At 49.0% G+C, this 16116-nt stretch overlaps 1 protein-coding gene across 1 annotated transcript in view; it reads left to right on the top strand.

Moving 5' to 3' along the window:
- The window catches only part of rptor (regulatory associated protein of MTOR, complex 1), a 330716-nt gene that overhangs the window by 208819 nt on the left and 105781 nt on the right, over positions 1 to 16116 (top strand). The window contains exons 14-19 of the mRNA XM_056279703.1: positions 518 to 628; positions 1382 to 1456; positions 2977 to 3042; positions 5298 to 5489; positions 11179 to 11319; positions 15291 to 15411. Coding sequence (XP_056135678.1) covers positions 518 to 628; positions 1382 to 1456; positions 2977 to 3042; positions 5298 to 5489; positions 11179 to 11319; positions 15291 to 15411 — 706 coding nt within the window. The remainder of the gene's footprint in view (positions 1 to 517; positions 629 to 1381; positions 1457 to 2976; positions 3043 to 5297; positions 5490 to 11178; positions 11320 to 15290; positions 15412 to 16116) is intronic.

The raw sequence follows: 16116 nt of genomic DNA on the forward strand, positions 1-16116 counted from the left end.
TGAAACTCCTCACTGTCAGGTGAAAAGAAGCGGCTGATGACTCCACATGTATCGGAGTAGACATGTGATAGTCTGAAGCCGTCCCCGGATCGGCAGAGTGGGTAGAGCAGCGACCGGGACGGCTCGGAAAAGTGGGGTAATTGGCCAAGTACAGTTTGGAAGAAAAAGGGGGGGGGTCAAAATAAATCGATAAATAAATAAAAGATTTACATGTATTTAGTGACACAGGGCTGCCCACAAAAAATCTTGTTACTCAGAAAGCTGTAAATTCAGGCCACATGAATGACCTGAGATAAAGAGAAGAGATTATTATTATCATTATTATTATTATTATTATAACTATTATTGCTGTTATCTAATGCTGGTGTTAATCATTTTTCTTGGGTTAAATTGTTAAAATATCACATTTTTGGTTCACAAGGGCTTGTGAGGAAATAGCCCTCTGGAAAGTAGGCACAGTGTGTGTTTGCTGTGTGAAGACTCCCATGCTAACACCCCTGTCTCTTTGTTTCTGCAGGCCCTGTCAGTGGGGATCTTCCCCTATGTGCTGAAGCTGCTGCAAAGCTCCGCGAGAGAGCTCCGGCCGCTACTTGTCTTCATCTGGGCCAAAATCCTTGCTGTAGACAGCGTAATTATACACAAACACATGTGCACCTCACTGGTACTCACCATCAAGCCATCAAGGCTGTTCACAGTTGTGAATCACTGTCGTCTCAGAAGAATCCAGTTGTGATTTCATCAGCATAGATTTTGTGGGTTTATTCTCCTTAATGTGGTCCAAGACGAGGTGTGGAGTCGGTTTTGGATGAGCGGCACGATGGTTGCCTCAACGCTCTAGTTTTAGATGGCTGTAATATTCCCTTTCTGTCTTGCTCCCGCACCCATTAACTGGGGTGTGTTCCAGCAGTCCCTCCTTTTCCAGTCTCCTGCTTGTCTGGACAACTAATGACCCAAAACTGAGAAATGCCATTTGATTTAAAATCACTAACAGCTGGAGGGCACTGGCGTGTAGCTACAGTAATACTGATGTGCTGCATTTTCATATAGGATGTCCATGGTCGCTGAAATTAGTCAGCATATTGATATTCTTGGCTGCTCCTTTGCATCTTGTTGCAAAGGAACAGCCAAGCACATGTGTTGCTCGAAACACCGAGACTAATATTCCCAATGATACCGCCTTACACTGAATCCTTCCATTTTAAAATTGATCAGCTTCCTTTGCTAGGAGTCTCTCTCCTCTTCTACCTGTTCCAACGCGTCGTTCTACATTTATTTCCTCCTCCTCTCTCACGGAAACGAACAGCTCACGTTTGCTCCTTCCACTGTCTCTCCATTCCATCCCCTCTGCTACTCTCACCCTCCCTCCTCCACCTCTGTCTAGTCATGTCAAGCGGACTTGGTGAAGGACAATGGTCACAAGTACTTCCTGTCTGTGTTGGCTGACAACTACATGCCGGTGAGTGTCCACCAGTCATGGTGACGCCATTTTGAATCGAGGTTTCCGACAGTAACCAATGAGAGATCCTATGATGTGATTATTCTGGACAGCACCTTTCTGTGTGTAGAGGCTGTAAAAATGAAGCGTACATTAACTGCAATTTCGATTTTGTCTTCCACAATTATGTGATCTTGGCTCGGGGTAATTATTCATGCTGGCTTTAGCTTGCCCTGGTGTGAAGAAAATATTGTTTTGCATTGAAGATTTGCACATTTAAATAATTATGGATTTATTGAACACATTATGCATGTGAGAGCAGTTTTCTGTTGATTTAACCTCATCTCCTCACCTAGGTCATCTTGACGGACGACCTCGGTGAGAAGCTGATTTAAAAGTTGATTTAATTTTTCTATTTAAAGTGTTGATTTAAAAGGCTCAGTAAAACAATTCCCAACCCAGATTGCTCCCTACGGGTTGGGGATGAGTCGTTGCCTCAAGTGAAGGAGTTCAAGTATCTCGGGCTCTTGTTCACGAGTGAGGGTAGGATGGAGCAGGAAATTGACCGGCGGATTGGTGCAGCACCGGCAGATTGGTGCAGCATCGGCAGTAATGCGGACGTTGAACCGGACCGTTGTGGTGAAGAGGGAGCTGAGCCAGAAGGCAAAGCTCTCAATTTACCAGTCAAACTTTGTTCCAACCCTCACCTATGGTCATGAGCTTTGGGTAGTGACCGAAAGGGTGAGATTGTGGATACAAGCGGCTGAAATGAGTTTACTCTGTAGGGTGTCTGGGCTCAGCCTTAGAGATAGGGTGAGGAGCTCGGACATCCGGAGGGAGCTCGGAGTAGAGCTGCTGCTCCTTCACGTTGAAAGGAGCCAGTTGAGGTGGTTCGGGCATCTGATCAGGCTGCCTCCTGGGCGCCTTCCTTTGGAGGTTTTCCGGACACGTCCAACTGGGAGGAGACCCCAGGGTAGAACCAGAACTCGCTGGAGGGACTACATGTCCAATCTGGCCTGAGAACGCCTTTGGATCCCCCAGGAGGAGCTGGAGGGCGTTGCTGGGGAGAGGGACATCTGGAGTGCCCTACTTAGCTTGCTGCCACCGCGACCCGACCCCGGAGAAGCGGCTGATGATGAGATGAGATGCGAATAAAACAATTCTGTCCCTCAAAATGGATGAATAATCAAGATAATCCTGATTGCAATATTACGCAAAATAATCAAGACTACCATTTAAAGCCATAATTGGCCAGCCTTACATGTGTATAGTGTGTTGTTGATGTGTAACTCCCATACTGGAAAGTGTAAAAGCATCAGGCACCATGCTGGTGCTGCTGTTGGTCTCACAAGTTGTTTTTACAGATTGTCAGCATGTCATCGCAACTTGAACATCGATGTGTAACTCACTGAGAGAATGGGGGAAAATATTTTTTACCTCATTTTTACCTTTAGATTCAATAACGCCTTCATCCCTCAAAATGCAGGGAAGGAGTATTTGTGCACAGGAAGTGTTTTAGGTGCGTCTCTTCTCTTTTTCAGGCCGAGCATCGCACTATGGCAGTCTTCATATTGGCCGTCATCGTCAACAGCTACACCACCGGACAGGTAGGTGTGCGAGCTTGCAGACGTCAGTATGTGAGAACATTTTTGAAATGTGCCCCCCCCCCTTTTTTTCTCCCCAGTTGTACTTGGCCAGTTACCCCACTCTTCCAAGCCTTCCTGGTCGCTGCTCCACCCCCTCTGCCGATCCAGGGAGGGCTGCAGACTACCACATGCCTCCTCCGATACATGTGGAGTCGCCAGCCGGTTCTTTTCACCTGACAGTGAGGAGTTTTGCCTGGCGGACGTAGCGCGTGGAAAGATCACGCTATTCCCCCCAGTTCCCCCTTGCCGAACAGGCGCCCTGACCAACCAGAGGAGGCGCTAGTGCAGCAACCAGGACACATACCCACATCCGGCTTCCCACCCGCAGACACGGCCAATTGTGTCCGTAGGGACGCCTGACCAAGCCAGAGGTAACACAGGGATTCGAACCGGCGATCCCCGTGTTGGTAGGCAACAGAATAGACCACAACGCTACCCAGACGCCCCCTGAAATGTGTCATTTTTAATCCCAAAGGGGAGAAATTCTTTTTCCACCCTCTAGTTTGGGTGCAGGATCAGCCAGCTCATGCAGCTTTCCTGAAGCCGATATGGGTTAAGAGTGGTGCAGGAGGAAACTGCCGAGCAGGCTGGGAGTGTCCGTCACTCATAACACCTGCGGCGATGTGTGTGCAGGTCTGCTGGATGGCACACATCCCAGATCCTTCATTCACTTCCCTCAGCGTAGCCACAACAGCCATCACTTCGAGAGGGCGGAGGATCACTCACTATGCATCTCTCATTGCCGGTCATCACCTCTATGATCTCTGTCCCGGTGGTCTTCTCGGTGGCCACGTTGTCCTCTACCTGGCCCGCCCCTAGTCCCCGGCCCCCACCTTTGCAATACCAGAGGCCTTTTGTGTCTGACACAGTTGAGCTGTACAAGTGTGTGCACGCAACCACACTCAGAAAACACAGGAATATTTCAGCATGTCGCCAGCCGCCACTCGTTTCTTGCTCTGGCCAGAATTTCTTGCGACTCTTACTCGACTCATTTGTTTTGTCTGATTGTTTTTTTCCACTTCTCACTCGACGTCATGAAAATGAGAAATCAGAAAGGAAGCGAGCACGGCTGCACATGGAAACTAGGATCCCTCATCTGGATCCCTCTGTTTACTTAATGCTGCCGCCTTTCTCACTGGCATGTAAATAATAGATGATGCCCCGGCATTAGAGGGAGCGGCTCACGCTTCCCCCCGTCTTCATTATTTATCCCTGTTGCTTTTTTATGAACGGTGCTCATTACTGTGGCACTGCCGCCTCTGGCTGGTTGAGAACATGTCGCTGAACAACAGCATATTAGCATTCCCTCCCCCAGAGTTCAGCTCTGTCTGTGTGCCTGCGTGGGTGTACAAGGAGGAACGGCGGCGGGGTGAGGACTCGGTATGTTTGCCATTATGGGCAAAGTAAAGTGGGAGAGAGGGACGAGCTACCCAAAGAAGAGGGGACGAGACAATATTGCTGATGAAAGTGTTGTGTTAAATACCGTAGTTCATGGGAGATGCGCTCTACTGAGTCATCCCGGTCGCTGCTCCACCCCCCTCCGCCGATCCGGGGGGAGGGCTGCAGACTACCATATGCGGTTCATCCACAGTTTTACAGCATTGGGACTCCATCCCGGCCCTGTGATGGCCTGCCGGCCTGTCCAGGGTGTCTCCCCGCCTGCCACCCAAAGCCTGCTGGGATAGGCTCCAACATGCCCGCGACCCTGAGAACAGGATAAGCGGGTCGGATAACGGATGGATGGATGGATGGACTCCTTCACACATAAGTAATGAGGACAGTGTAACAGTATGGTGATTTGCGCTCTGATAATATACAAGTATGCTCAAAGGCTAGAGACCCTGGTCTGCTCACCCTGTCTTTTCATCTTATGGGGGCAGTATTAAGTGACCCACCCCAACCTGCAACCTCTAGCAACATCATCATCACTATCATCATCATCGTCAGTGCCCTTTGGGGTAGTGGGCTCATTGGCTTGATAAAAATGTGAAGGAAGAGAGTGTAATATGAATGTTGTCCTTGAACTCAAACACTTGTCTTCTTTGTCCTCCTCCTTCAACTTTCCTTTGACACCCTCCCCCCGTCCTCTACCCTCCCTCCACGGTCTCTTCTCTCTCCCTTTCATGTACCTGCTCCCTCTGTCCTGCCCTCATCCTCTTCCCTTTCTACATCCACCTCCCTTCTTGCCCCCATCCCCATACCTCAAACCCCAACAGGAGGTCTGTCTGCAGGGCAACCTGATAGCCAACTGTCTGGAGCAGTTGTCGGACCCCCACCCTCTGCTGCGCCAGTGGGTGGCCATCTGCCTGGGCCGTATCTGGCAGAACTTTGACTCGGCACGCTGGTGTGGCGTCCGTGACAGCGCCCACGAGAAGCTCTACATCCTGCTGTCGGATCCCATCCCTGAGGTGAGGTCTCTACACAGGTGCGGAAAACCTGGAAGAGAACAAGTGAAGGGAATGTAGAACATTTGGCAGGTCCTGAATACTTAAAAAGTCTGGGGACTTGGAGAAAAGAGAACGTCTCGACAAGAATAAAAGAATCATGAGGGACAGCGATTGTCTTGCCACACACACACACACACACACACTACCCTTTCACTTTTTGCAATATATTTTGTGAGTCTCCTGCTACGGTTGACAGTATATCCACATATGTCATACTGAACACCGACCAAAATCTTGTAGCAGTTTAAAAGGGAAGGTCTAGAAAAATTCTGCATGCTTGAAATGGCAACTATATGGGCACACACACACACACACACACATATAACAAATGTGTATCCTGGTGCAAAAAACCCACTCACTCTTCTGCTGTGGAATTGATCAGTGATTGTAATTGATCAATGGTTGATCATCTTACGGCCCAAAAAACACGATCCAGAGAGCAGATCCACAAATAATAATAATAAACTGGAGGGTGTGCTCCAATTATCGGGGCATCACATTGCTCAGCCTCCTTGGGAAAGTCTACTCTAGGGTGCTGGAAAGGAGGCTCCAACCGATTGTCGAACCTCAGATCCAGGAGGAACAATGCGGATTCCTTCCTGGCCGTGGAACAACGGACCAGCTCTTTACCCTTGCGGAAGTGCTGAGGGAGGCATGGGAGTTTCACCAGCCAGTGTACATGTGTTTTGTGGACTTGGAGAAGGCTTACGACCGTGTACCCCGGGGCGTTCTGTGGGGGGTACTGCGGGAGTATGGGGTACCGGGGCAGTTGTTCCAAGCCATCCGGTCCTTGTATAACCACAGTGAGAGCTGTGTCCGTATTCTCGGCACAAAATCAAACACGTTTTCGGTGGGTGTTGCACTCCGCCAAGGTTGTCCCTTGTCTCCGAGTCTGTTTGTAATATTCATGGACAGGATCTCAAGGCACAGCCAAGGGGAGGAGTGTATCCATTTTGGGAACCTCAGAATTGCACTCTGCTCTTCGCAGATGATGTGGTTTTGTTGCCTTCACCAGAATTCGACCTCCAGCATGCACTGGGGCGGTTTGCAACTGAGTGTGAAATGGCCGGGATGAGAGTCAGCACCTCCAAGTCTGATGACATGGTTCTCTACTGGAAAATGGTGGATTGCTCCCCTCCGGGTTGGGGATGAATTGCTGCCCCAAGTGAAGGAGTTCAAGTATCTCGGGTCTTGTTCACAAGTGAGGGTAGGATGGAGCGGGAGATTGACGGGTGGATTGATGCAGCATCAGCAGTAATGCAGACGTTGTACTGGACCACTGTGGTGAAGAGGAAGCTGAGCCGGAAGGCAAAGCTCTCAATTTACCAGTCAATCTTCATTCCAACCCTCACCTATGGTCATGAGCTTTGGGTAGTAACTGAAAGGGTGAGATCGCAGATACAAGCGGCTGAAATGGGTTTCCTCCGTAGGGTGTCTGGGCTCAGCCTTAGAGATAGGGTGAGGAGCTCGGACATCCGGAGGGAGCTCAGAGTAGAGCCGCTGCTCCTTCACGTCGAAAGGAGCGAGTTGAGATGGTTTGGGCATCTGATCAGGATGCATCCTGGGCGCCTTCCTTTGGAGGTTTACCGGGCACGGGCAATTGGGGGGAGGAGGCCCCGGGGTAGACCCAGAACTCGCTGGTGGGACTACATGTCCAATCTGGCCTGGGAATGCCTTGGGGTCCCCAGGAGGAGCTGGAGGGCATTGCTGGGGAGAAGGACGGCTGGAGTTCCCCACTTAGTTTGCTGCCGCTGCGACCCCACCCGGAAAAGTGGCTGAAGATGAGATGAGTTGAGATAACAATAATAATAACAATAATAATAAATCAATCTCATACAGCACTCTTCTAACACTCAAAGTCACTTTACAATAAACGGGATGAAACAAGACAACAGATAAACATAACACAAACATACAGGGGTGGATGGGAAGGGGGGCTACAAGAGGGAGAAGCGGCAGCCACACATGACGCCAGCAGTACTCTCCAAATTAAACAGACACAAAAGGGCAAGAAAAACAAAAACCAACAGCACTGTAGACGTTGATTTTGTGTAGGGGTTTACTCCCGTAGCCTATTCCTCGCCCGAGGTATCCACTAGGTGGCACTATTTAACACATAGCGAAGGGAGGCTGGTTCATGGGCATCAGGGAATACCCACACACCGGTGGGCCTGCATCTAGGGGCCAGACCTCCTCCGAGTCCCTTCCAGTTCAGCCAGGGTCCAAGGTGTACCCAGTTACTGTGTGTCACCACAAGGAGGCGATACACAGGGCTTGCTGGTGGAGAGGCTATGTATTGGCAAGGAGAGACTTACGTGCTCGGCTCTCCTCGCATTTCTGCTAGCCAGCGGCGAAGGTTGAGAGTGAGACGTGACAGGCACAGAACACCACACCAACACACTAGACGCCTCACAACAACCCGACTTCTTACACAAGAATGTCGGACACACAAAGCCTCAGAACCACTGGGGCCCAGCACTTCCCAGCAGGATGCTCAACATCTGCCAGGGTCATCCGCTGACCAGAGGGACCGTGAGCCAGAGTTTACACCGAGCCTCACTCGGACACTTGCTGCCCCTTATTCTCACGCACATTCATGGAGACGCACCGAACACACACACACACACACACACACACACACACACACACACACACACACACACACACATACAGGTGTGCGTTAACACACGTGCACGTAGACATGGAACATCTGTTGCCATCATCAACACTCTATGCCTTGGACAGATGGTTATTTTGGCTGTAGGGTTGAAACATGGGTCTGCAGTCCTGTCTGCCCCTCACACATAACTTCCCCAACACACACACACACACACACACACACACACACACTATTTTATCTGCCCAATGTAATTCACAGCATTTGCAGTTGCATCAATTTTTAGGCCATAACAATTGGGACCAATTGCTCAGAAGTGAGCAAGCCAACATATATATTATATATATATATATATAGTTATATATATATATATATAGTTATATATATAGTTATATATATATATAGTTGCCGAGACGGTTTCTCTTTTAAGACCCTTGCCGGGTTGTTTTATTCCTCCCACTTAAACACAGGACACGGAGCATCCGGGTAGCATTGCCTACCAATACAGGGATCGCCGGTTCAAATCCCCGTGTCACGTCTGGCTTGGTCGGGCCTCCCTACAGACACAATCGGCCAGGTCTGCGGGTGGGAAGTTGGATGTGTGGGTATGTGTCCTGGTTGCTGCACTAGCACCTCCTCTGGTCGGTCGGGTGCCTGTTCGGAGGGGGAACTGGGGGGAATAGCGTTATCCTCCCACGCGCTACGTCCCCCTGGCGAAACTCCTCACTGTCAGGTGAAAAGAAGCGGCTGGCGACTCCGCATGTATGGGAGGAGGCATGTGGTAATCTGCAACCCTCCCCGGATCAGCAGAGGGGGTGGAGCAGCGACCGGGTCGGCTCGAAAGAGGGGGCAATTGGCCGGATACAGTATGTAGCATGTTTACCAGCTAACTACCCCCCCCCCTCGCAACTGTCATCTCACCAGGCCCGTCTAACCTCAACTCTTAAAGGGCCCGCAGAACATTAAGGTGGATGTCTCAAGTTCTTACGTGCAGCCGCCACAAGTCAAACAAAGGTGTGAATGGGGGGGGGGTCGTTAAGACTCCGTTTATTTACCGTGGCAACAGGGTTTGTTAAATGCCTGTGGAGCAAAGCGTCCCTTGAGATTGGACGTGTCAGGTCTGTCTTCTAATACACTGTAAACAAAGCAGGTGTGATGACACATTCTTAATGCTTGCAAGAAGTGTGTGTTTCGCCATGCTAAAAAAATACAACCGATAATCTTCCCTCATTAGGTTCAGTTTGGGAGACCGACCCCCTGTGGAAAACCCCTTCAGGTGGACAGCAGGATTACATATCTAATGCAGCAGCGGGGAACGAGTAATGAGACGAGGGGTGAAATATTCAGACACCGAGCGCCTGACGGAGGCTGTGAAGCACGGCGCCGATGGGAGTTATCATATTTGGAAGTGTTGCAGCAACAGAAAAGTGTCCTGGGGCTTACATTTGTAGTTTGTAACCAGCGAGCGAGCTGCGAACCGCTTCAGATGCTTGACTCGCACCTCGCAAGTAAACATGTGCTTTTGGAGGCATTGCTGCTCCGACTATCGGATCCATGTGTGCTTGTTTTGTCACCACGGTGTGAAAGTGGAAAGCAATTTAATAACTCCAGATCCGTGTGTTTGGCATTCCACATCCCGAGGACCGGTGTGTGACGCCGGAAGTTGGCATGCCCCGGTCCCTGCCTTTGACTGCCGCCCGGCCTGCGTTGCATCCTACCCCAATGCTCATTCCCACGGGGTGGTGGCTCCATGTTGCTTTTTCGGGCTGGGCCCGCCCGGCCACCAGACGCTCGCTGGTGAGCTCCCTTCCCAGGTCTGGCTCCAGGAGGGGGCCCCAGTTTCTCTTTTCCGGGTGAGGTGCTGTAGCTCTGCTGTTGTAATTCCATTGGGTTTCTGCTGATGCTGGTGCAGCATCAGCGATAATGCGGACGTTGTACCGGGCCGTCGTGGTGAAGAGGGAGAAGAGGGAGCTGAGCCGGAAGGCAAAGCTTTCAACTTACCAGTCAGTCTTCGTTCCAACCCTCGCATACGGTCATGAGTTTTGGGTAGTGACCGAAACGGGCAGATTGCGGCGGATACAAGCAGCTGAAATGAGTTTCCTCCACAGGGTGTCTGGGGCTCAGCCTTAGAGATAGGGTGAGGAGCTCGGACATCCGGAGGGAGCTCGGAGTAGAGCCGCTGCTCCTTTGCGTTGAAAGGAGCCAGTCGAGGTGGTTCGGGCCTCTGATTAGGATGCCTCCTGGGCGCCTTCCTTTGGAGGTTTTTCCAGGCACGGCCAAATGGGAGGAGACCCCGGGGTAGACCCAGAACTTGCTAGAGGGACTACATGTCCAATCTGGCCTGGGAACATCTTGGGATCCCCCAGGAGGTGCCGGAGGGCGTTGCTGGGGAGAGGGATGTCTGGAGAGCCCTACTTAGCTTGCTGCCACCGTGACCCGACCCCGGAGAAGCCATTGAAGATGATGATGAGTTTTCTGTGTTTGGTCACATACGTGTGTGTGTGTGTGTGTGTGTGTGTGTGTGGTGCGGGGTGTCCGCTTCTAATCTCGCACACTACTTGGCCCGTCAGCCTAATCACTTCTGTGCACAGTTGTGACTGTAGGATCAAGGACCTCTCATGGTTGCGGTGATTCAGAACCTTCGAAAAACCTGTTTTACACCACAGTTGAGTGCTGACTCCTCGCCTCTTTTTGTTTTTTTTGCCCAAGTCCAAGCACTGCAGAAGAAGAGATACAGGCAGCGCCTCCGTAGTTTCCCTTCTCCCGGGCGGCAAGAAAGGGGGTTGTTTGTCGCCACATCCGGAGAAGGGGAGATAGGCCTGGTGGGGGTCTGCACTCTATTGAATGAACTCCTCGGGTGTGATTTGATTTGAGAAGGTGTGAGTTAGTTTGAAGGTAACTTTAAGGTAGACAGTTAAGAGCAACGCCGGGAAATAAACAATATGGTTCCTGCTATCTGTGCCGTAATCTGAACCTCGTGTTGTTGAACGAAAGTGACCGGTGACTTCAGCACAGTGCTCTGCCTCGTCCCAGGTGAGGTGTGCTGCCGTCTTTGCTCTGGGAACCTTTGTGGGGAACTCGGCTGAGAGGACTGACCACTCCACCACCATCGACCACAATGTAGCCATGATGCTGGCCCAGCTCATCAACGATGGCAGCCCCGTGGTCCGCAAGGTAGATGGAACGCACACACACACACACACACACACACACACACAATCTCAAGCAAACCCCTCAAATTGACCTTTGTGTGGTAGAAATATGAATATATTATAATGTGTATGTCTTAATGTTGTCCGGCCCATTTTAACGAAATATTTTCACTTTCAGTATACATTTTAAAATAACTGTCGGGCGTCCTGGTGGCATGGCGGTCTATTCCGTTGCCTACCAACATTGGGGATCGCCAGTTCGAATCCCCGTGTTACCTCCAGCTTGGTCTGGTGTCCCTACAGGCACAATTGGCCGTGTCTGCGGGTGGGAAGCCGGATGTGGGTATGTGTCCTGGTCGCTGCACCAGCTGCCTCCTCTGGTTGGTCAGGGCGCCTGTTCGGCGAGGGGGAACTGGGGGGAATAGCGTGATCTTCCCACGCGCTACGTCCCCCTGGCAAAACTCCTCACTGTCAGGTGAAAAGCGGCGTTCGACTCCACATGTATCGGAGGAGGCATGTGGTAGTCTGCAGCCCTCCCGGATCGGCAGAGGGGGTGGAGCAGCGACCAGGACGGCTTGGAAGAGTGGGGTAATTGGCCAAGTACAACTGGGGAGCAAAAGGGGGGAAAATCCAAAAAAAAAAGAAAGATAAATCTCACACTTTATCTGCAGTGCTCAAGTCAGCGATGCTCCCCTTTTGGTAGGTGAACTTGCTCCAGTAAAAGCGTTTTAATGTCGCAACCCGATGGCTTTCATTCATGCCGTCATCGTTTGATTATGCTTAATTAAACGTTCCCAGGTCGCTAAGTAGCAGATTGACCATGCAGCTTTTACGGATTATCGACTCCGGCTCGCATTCCCACCTCGAGCCTGACACGCGACACTGAGGGAAGTTTTACAGCCTAGTTGGCGTGACTGATGAGGTTTCAGAAGGGGCCAGAAGTCTGGGGGGCGCTAATGCTAATCCAGTGATTCAGTATCGATAACGGTAGGGAGTAAAACGAGATCTGATGCAAACAAAAAAAGGAACGTAAGAAGCAGCTGCTGAAAACACGGGTGTTTCTCGGATGCCCGTTTGTAACAGGCAAAACTTGTTCATAAGAAAAAGAGTGATGTGCATAATGGCCAGTTAAAGTTAGACTACACTGTAATGACCACGGACGACTAGACTCGCTAGCCCTTGGCTAATGAGTCAGACCCTTTAGTTGACTGGTTAGCACAGTCGCTCGTGGTGACCCGGATTCGTGTACTGGCTGCGGCAGTTCACAGCTGACCCCCGAATTCGCTACATTGATGTCAGAAGTGATGCTTTTCAAATCTTGTGTAAATTCAAGATCAAATCTGAGTAGCCTGTAAACAGTTCAGTATCTCACTTCTGACACCAATGTAGCGAATTCAGGGGTCAGCCAGGAACCGCCACAGCCAGTATACGAACCCGGGTCATCACGGGCGACTGCACTAACCAGCCAACTAAAGGGTCCGACCCGTTAGCCGAGGGCTAGCAAGTCTAGTCATCCGTGGTCATGACAACTAGCCATGCCGATCGTGCATTTATAGTTGCAAGATCCTACCAACTGGATTTCAAAAATATTGCACTGTCCCAGAGCGTCCACGGGGTAAGGCATTCATTAGGCCACCCTTACCCGAGGGATAGTGGATGTAGATCGGTGTAGTGTCCGGGGACTCGTCGTTCTCCAGCGACCCCTCTGGCTCATCCGGGCGCCTGCAGCCAAGACACCGAAAGCATTCTCCCTACGTCTCCTTCGCGGCCTGAGGGTAATGCAATCCATGCGAGGCTTCAGCGTGTAAAATAGCGAGAGCAACCGACACGAGTTTGAAGGAAGCTGGTGTTAAGACCGTCTCCTTCCTGTGGAAATGTGAGCCAGGGGAGTTACTCGACAAGAGTTCCGGCCGTATGCCATTGGGTTAATCGGGTGGGATAAGGGGGAAAACTAGAAATTAATTTATATTAAAAAAAAATATTACACTGTCTGTATATGCTCCTGTCTGGTGATTTAACATTTCATCATCTTTTGTTGTTTATAAAGAATACATACACTACCGTTCAAAAGTTTGGGATCACATTGAAATGTCCATATTTTTGAAGGAAAAGCACTGTACTGTTCAATGAAGATAACTTTAAACTAGTCTTAACTTTAAAGAAATACACTCTATACATTGCTAATGTGGTAAATGACTATTCTAGCTGCAAATGTCTGGTTTTTGGTGCAATATCTACATAGGTGTATAGAGGCCCATTTCAAGCAACTATCACTCCAGTGTTCTAATGGTACAATGTGTTTGCTCATTGGCTCAGAAGGCTAATTGATGATTAGAAAACCCTTGTGCAATCATGTTCACACATCTGAAAACAGTTTAGCTCGTTACAGAAGCTACAAAACTGACCTTCCTTTGAGCAGATTGAGTTTCTGGAGCATCACATTTGTGGGGTCAATTAAACGCTCAAAATGGCCAGAAAAAGAGAACTTTCATCTGAAACTCGACAGTCTATTGTTGTTCTTAGAAATGAAGGCTATTCCATGCGAGAAATTGCTAAGAAATTGAAGATTTCCTACACCGGTGTGTACTACTCCCTTCAGAGGACAGCACAAACAGGCTCTAACCAGAGTAGAAAAAGAAGTGGGAGGCCGCGTTGCACAACTGAGCAAGAAGATAAGTACATTAGAGTCTCTAGTTTGAGAAACAGACGCCTCACAGGTCCCCAACTGGCATCTTCATTAAATAGTACCCGCAAAACACCAGTGTCAACATCTACAGTGAAGAGGCGGCTGCGGGATTCTGGGCTTCAGGGCAGAGTGGCAAAGAAAAAGCCATATCTGAGACTGACCAATAAAAGAAAAAGATTAAGATGGGCAAAAGAACACAGACATTGGACAGAGGAAGACTGGAAAAAAGTGTTGTGGACGGATGAATCCAAGTTTGAGGTGTTTGGATCACAAAGAAGAACGTTTGTGAGACGCAGAACAAATGAAAAGATGCTGGAAGAATGCCTGACGCCATCTGTTAAGCATGGTGGAGGTAATGTGATGGTCTGGGGTTGCTTTGGTGCTGGCAAGGTGGGAGATTTGTACAGGGTAAAAGGGATTCTGAATAAGGAAGGCTATCACTCCATTTTGCAACGCCATGCCATACCCAGTGGACAGCGCTTGATTGGAGCCAATTTCATCCTACAACAGGACAATGACCCTAAACACACCTCCAAATTGTGCAAGAACTATTTAGAGCAGAAGCAGGCAGCTGGTATTCTATCGGTAATGGAGTGGCCAGCGCAGTCACCAGATCTGAACCCCATTGAGCTGTTGTGGGAGCAGCTTGACCGTATGGTACGCAAGAAGTGCCCATCCAACCAATCCAACTTGTGGGAGCTGCTTCTGGAAGCGTGGGGTGCAATTTCTCCAGATTACCTCAACAAATTAACAGCTAGAATGCCAAAGGTCTGCAATGCTGTAATTGCTGCAAATGGAGGATTCTTTGACGAAAGCAAAGTTTGATGTAAAAAAAATCTTATTTCAAATACAAATCATTATTTCTAACCTTGTCAATGTCGTGACTCTATTTTCTATTCATTTCACAACATATGGTGGTGAATAAGTGTGACTTTTCATGGAAAACACAAAATTGTTTGGGTGATCCCAAACTTTTGAACGGTAGTGTACATTATCACAAGTGCTGCTATTTCGGCAAGTTATCACGTGGGCTTTTAAAACCAACTTTGATGGCAGACATGAGGAGAAAAAAAATAAATATAAAATAAAGGCAAATAAAATGTTAGTGAAACAGTTGGTCAAATTACATAAAAACACAAACAGGGAACATCGTGACCTCTCTTGACTACGTTGTAGATTCGAATTTCATATTCTTTTGCTACCTCTGTGTAATGTGTGTACATGTGCACACATGCTTGTTTTTTCATCAGTCCTCCTGCCTGTGTGTGTGTGTGTGTGTGTGTGTGTGTGTGTGTGTGTTTGTTTAGGAGCTGGTGGTCGCATTGAGTCACCTGGTGGTGCAGTATGAGAGTAACTTTTGCACGGTGGCGCTGCAGTTCATCGAGGAGGAAAAGAACTACACTGTGCCCTCACCGGCCAACACCACAGGTAGATACGGCCACATTTCGGCCCTCCGAACACGCCAAACTTTCAAAGTATGCAGCTGTGGTTTGACAAGGTTTGGCTTTTGTATGAGGCTTGTAGAATATTCTTGTCGTTACATATTATTGAAGGCTTTTTGAAGTACACTGTGCTAGTATTTTTTGGCATTATACACTTTTAGTCAGCTTGTCTTCTAATCAGAGGTGGAAAATCTGGCTTCAGAAAGTAGAAGTACGAACCATGTATTTTCTCCACCCATGGACTAAACCAGCTGATTTCACTAATTAGTTCTCCTACCTGGCTGAAGTGTTGTGCTAATTAGAATCAGCTGGTTTAGTGCATGGGTGGAGCAAATACATGGTTAGTACTTCTACTTTCTGAAGTGGAGCGTTCCACCTCTGCTTATAATGCAAGTGCAGAGAAAATACTTAGTTCCAAGATAAACGCCAAATAGAGAGCAGCTACCAAAACCAAAGTGCCCTGATGAAGTTCCTCTGACCCAGGAAAAACAGGAACATCGCTCATGGCAGTTGCCAAGAAAGTAATTCAAAATAAGAGTGCAGGAGAGCTGTGAACAGATTTCATGTTATTACATTTTTTTATTTTTTATTTTTTGTAAGGTAAATTTTATTACTTTTGGATGTCTTAAAAATCTCGCCAGTTTGAGCAAATGCCCATTGCCGAGAGTTTGGGATCAGCAAGGTTGTACTG

Source organism: Lampris incognitus, chromosome 5 (genome assembly GCF_029633865.1).
Source record: "Lampris incognitus isolate fLamInc1 chromosome 5, fLamInc1.hap2, whole genome shotgun sequence".
NCBI classification, from domain to species: domain Eukaryota; kingdom Metazoa; phylum Chordata; class Actinopteri; order Lampriformes; family Lampridae; genus Lampris; species Lampris incognitus.